The 3,959-nt window shown below is 41.7% G+C and overlaps 1 protein-coding gene across 1 annotated transcript in view; it reads left to right on the plus strand.

The window, feature by feature from the left end:
- Positions 1–2,606, plus strand: part of MELK (maternal embryonic leucine zipper kinase) — a 43,595-nt gene extending 40,989 nt beyond the window's left edge. The window contains exons 17-18 of the mRNA XM_018552428.1: positions 1,067–1,170; positions 2,208–2,606. Of these exons, the coding sequence (XP_018407930.1) occupies positions 1,067–1,170; positions 2,208–2,385 (282 nt within the window). The 3' untranslated portion in view covers positions 2,386–2,606. The remainder of the gene's footprint in view (positions 1–1,066; positions 1,171–2,207) is intronic.
- The last annotated feature ends 1,353 nt before the right edge of the window (positions 2,607–3,959 follow it).

Consider the following 3,959-nt stretch of genomic DNA (forward strand, 5'->3'; position numbering starts at 1 on the left):
GGGGGGGGTTCCGCACAGGCTTTTGGATGGTGCTAATGGTCTTCACGCATGTCATTTTATTTTTTTCCACATTTTTAAAAGCTGCGCAGGTTATGTACTGGGGCCTCTTGACTGCATAGCCTTTTGGTGCACTATTTATCCAGAAGTGTAACCTGCACATTCGATTGGCTTGCTGCTGTCCCGGAGGTTTAAGGCTGGGTTCACACCTAGGCGTATTGAATATGCGCGTTTGTCGCGCGTTTTGCGTCGTGCGTTTTACCGCGATTTGCGGTTAAAAAACGTGCGACAAACTCCCGTTTCCGAGGGCTACTGGGCTGTATCCCAATGGAAACGCGAGACCAAAACATGTACTTCTTTAGGCGTAGGCCGTTTTGTATCGCGTTCGGACGGGCTGAAATACGGCAAGGTGTGAGCCAGACCCATTGAATACAATGGGATTTAGATGTTTGAGCGTTTTGTAGAGCGTTCGTCGAGCGTTGAACGCACTACAAAACGTTCAGGTGTGGCCTAAAGTTTTTTTTTTTTATATATTGCTTAGGTTTTAAACTGAACCTATCTGCCCCACCAACTAAAAACCTCCTGAAATTCGTTCACTCTTCTGGGATTATTGAAAAAGCAGGGGTTAGGTCCAGAGCCAAGGAAAAAAATTCTCAATATCAAAGTTAAAATAACCTAGGGCAGGATTATCTTTTCAGGTTTCAAGCAAGTAGATGTTCTCGTTGCTCAAGGGGATCACACTGTCATGCAGGCATACTTCTGTCCTGCAAATCATTTAGTTTATATGATGGAGGAAGTCCAGCTCTCACTGTACTTCCTGGCCCCTCCACCTGTAAGCACCAGACCCCAGCACTATGGTTGCATCTCTGTTCCCCCTCTCCTCCTTTTAGTTCGTATAGGGACACGATGTGTGTCTTCACTTTTTCTAGGATTGACAATTGCTTTCTGGCATTTTGCCTGCAACACCTCTCCACTTTGCTCTTTGGCAGCACTGTTGTCACAGGCTAGTACTTATTTAAAAGCCGCAGAACAATGCAAACATATGTGTCCTTTTTTTTTTGTTTCGCAGGCCCATTATAATGTGACGATGACAAATTTACTCAATCCTGACCATATGCTAAATGAGTTAACTAGAGTTCTTCCACTGAAGAACGTGGATTATGTCCAGAAGGGGTAAGTGCTGTACAATCACTGAGCTTGCAGTAGGTTTTTTTTTTTGTACATAAATGAAATTAGATTTTATCTATTTTTTTATAAAGGGTTTTATAAAATGTAGTGTCCTCGGTGAGATTAATGAGAAATGTTTTGAAATTAAAGGAATTATGAGGCAAGTGATTTTCACCCATCCTCATAATCTGAGACAAACTTTCACAGGTCGGCTCAGTAGATCGGGAAGTGAGTGAACACATACCGTCACTCGCTCACTCCTCGATCTATCCCTGCAGAGAGGCGTGACTGTCGCTCCCGGCAGGGATTCCTCCCCCGTCCGATCCTCCAAACGCTGACTGGCGGAACGGGGGGGGGGGGGAAGCCGCCAAACGGTTGCTGGCGAGCCGGGGGGGGGGAGGGGGCGGGCACAGCTGGCTCTGCCTCTGGATAGGCAGAGCCAGCTGTCAATCCCGCAGCTGGGTGGATCCAGACAGTATTGTCGGGATCCGTCCCGGCTGTGGCGTCTCATTATACCGCGAGCTGTAGCTCGTGGTATACTGAGCTTTGGGTCACGGGAAGACGCTAGTTTGTGTTCTTCCCTGACCCCTTAGGAGAACTATGGGGAAAAGCCCTGACACCATAGTTTTCCTTTTTTAAACTATAACATTTCTCAATTTTACATTTCTAGTATATTTGGTATAGACATTGGTAGATTGTAGCCTCCCTGCTGGAAGGAAATTATAATGGTAGAAAGTTAATTTTATAGTAGGGTTTTTTTGTTTTAAAACCTATATTAATGCACAAGCTTTATTTTAAAAATGTGGGCGAAAGCAGGCAAACTGCTCTAATTTCGTGATCTATCTGGATTACCTTTCAAATTTTTAAGCTAAAAATTATACAGCAAAGCAGTGCAAGAATATATATTTAGTACAGTCCAATTGATGAGGGCTCACAAAAACAAATTAACATGTAGTTATAAAAGCTTAGGCAGTCCTGCTTTTACTACATAGTGAGAAAAATGTTAAATATTTCTAATTTATCTAATTTATAATGTTCTACAGGTATACCCTGAAATGCAAAACCCAGTCTGATTTTGGAAAAGTGACCATGCAATTCGAACTAGAGGTGTGCCAGTTGAGCAAACCAGATGTAGTGGGCATTAGAAGGCAGCGTCTTAAAGGTGATGCCTGGGTTTACAAGAGACTAGTGGAAGACATCCTGTCAAGCTGCAAGTTATAACTGTTACCTGCTAAAAATTGAACATCAGGTGTTTATAAAGGTCTCTTCTGTACTATATATCTGTACATTTGTACAACTGTAGGGCATGAATCGTTTGGTAATTATGAGCAAACAATTTTGTTAATATTTGTAAAAAAAATAATAGTTTTAATTGTCTTTTTATGTTCTTTAAATGTCTGTCCTGATTTATGTTTTGGAATAAAACACTAAAATGAACCACTAAAATAAGATATTGGTCGTCTTTCATTCTCCCCATCCAATTCACTTTTATGAGAATGGCAAAAGTGGAAGTAGCATTCTTTCCCCATCTGAAGAAAGAATGTTATACATGGTGATGGCAAATTTGCATAATTCTTTTGCTGTCTCTGGTTCCTAAGTAGGATTTATTGAGGTCGTTAATTAAGCCACAGCTGTGGTTACTAGAGTTAAACTGTATGCTCAATATGTTGAGCAAAATAGGATTGACTCCAATGAATGCGTAACCAAGTCAACAAAATGCCAGGCTCCCAACTATAGAGTTCAATGCCTTGTAAAGAAATGTAAATTTATTAAGTTAAAGACAAACATTACCAATCAGTACAGTGCATGTATCTTCCTAAGCCTTCGGAAACATTTAAAGGTCATCAAAGCCTTTGCCCTTGAAGCAATGCCACATTATTTTATATGATGCTTTACTAGTTTAGACCTGAGGTGCTACTTGAGAGCTTTAAACAAATATTAATGATTAGAGCCTTAAAACCCTTATTTTCTTCTTGCAATTTAGTGGTCATTGTGCATATTTAATATTTTTTCGTAAAAGGTTACAAATTGTTTTATTAATAGTAAAGGCCATACTTCTGTACATGACCTTTTTAAAGCTAAATTTCGACACAATATTCATTTAAATACATTCCTCAGTCACCACAAAGGATATAAATCCACTTTGTGTGCACTCATTAGGGGGAATTGATCAAAACTGGAGTAGTTGCCCATGGCAACCAATCGGCATCTATCTTCAGTTGGGTTAAGATTTGAAAATGAAACGGATGCTGATAGGTTGCCATGCACAGCTGCTCCAGTTTTGATCAATTCCCCTCATTGTCTTTTTAAACCTAGTTACTTTGTAAAAGTAGTAGTGACATCACTGTGTTGCACATAGCTTGTGCAGAGAGAAGAGCTGTGGGAGGGATCCAACAGGTCCAACCACTACAGGCTGCCTTCACCCATTGTCTACCAGAATTCCCATTGCATGGTTAGAACTTTAGTTTGTTCAGGTGGTTTTGCATATGTAGGAAATTACTTGCACTGTATTGCTACTTCCTCCCTATGCTTGGCTTTAACTGTGTTTGTTTTCACTTTAACCTCTTGCCATCCGCCCGTTAAGAAAAAAACGGACGGACGGCTGACTCCTATCTGCGGGTTGCCGTCGTCAGACGGCATTTTTTTCCTGCTCGCGCGCGCCCCCGGGCAGGAAAGACCCGCTTGTTACTACAGCCGTTAACGGCTGTTTCACATACAACCGATCAGCGGCTCTATAGCCGCTGATCGGTTGTATGGCGTGAATTTCGGAGCCCCCCCCCAAAATGGCCTGGATG

Source organism: Nanorana parkeri, unplaced genomic scaffold (genome assembly GCF_000935625.1).
Source record: "Nanorana parkeri isolate BGI_ZX_2015 unplaced genomic scaffold, ASM93562v1 scaffold88, whole genome shotgun sequence".
NCBI classification, from domain to species: domain Eukaryota; kingdom Metazoa; phylum Chordata; class Amphibia; order Anura; family Dicroglossidae; genus Nanorana; species Nanorana parkeri.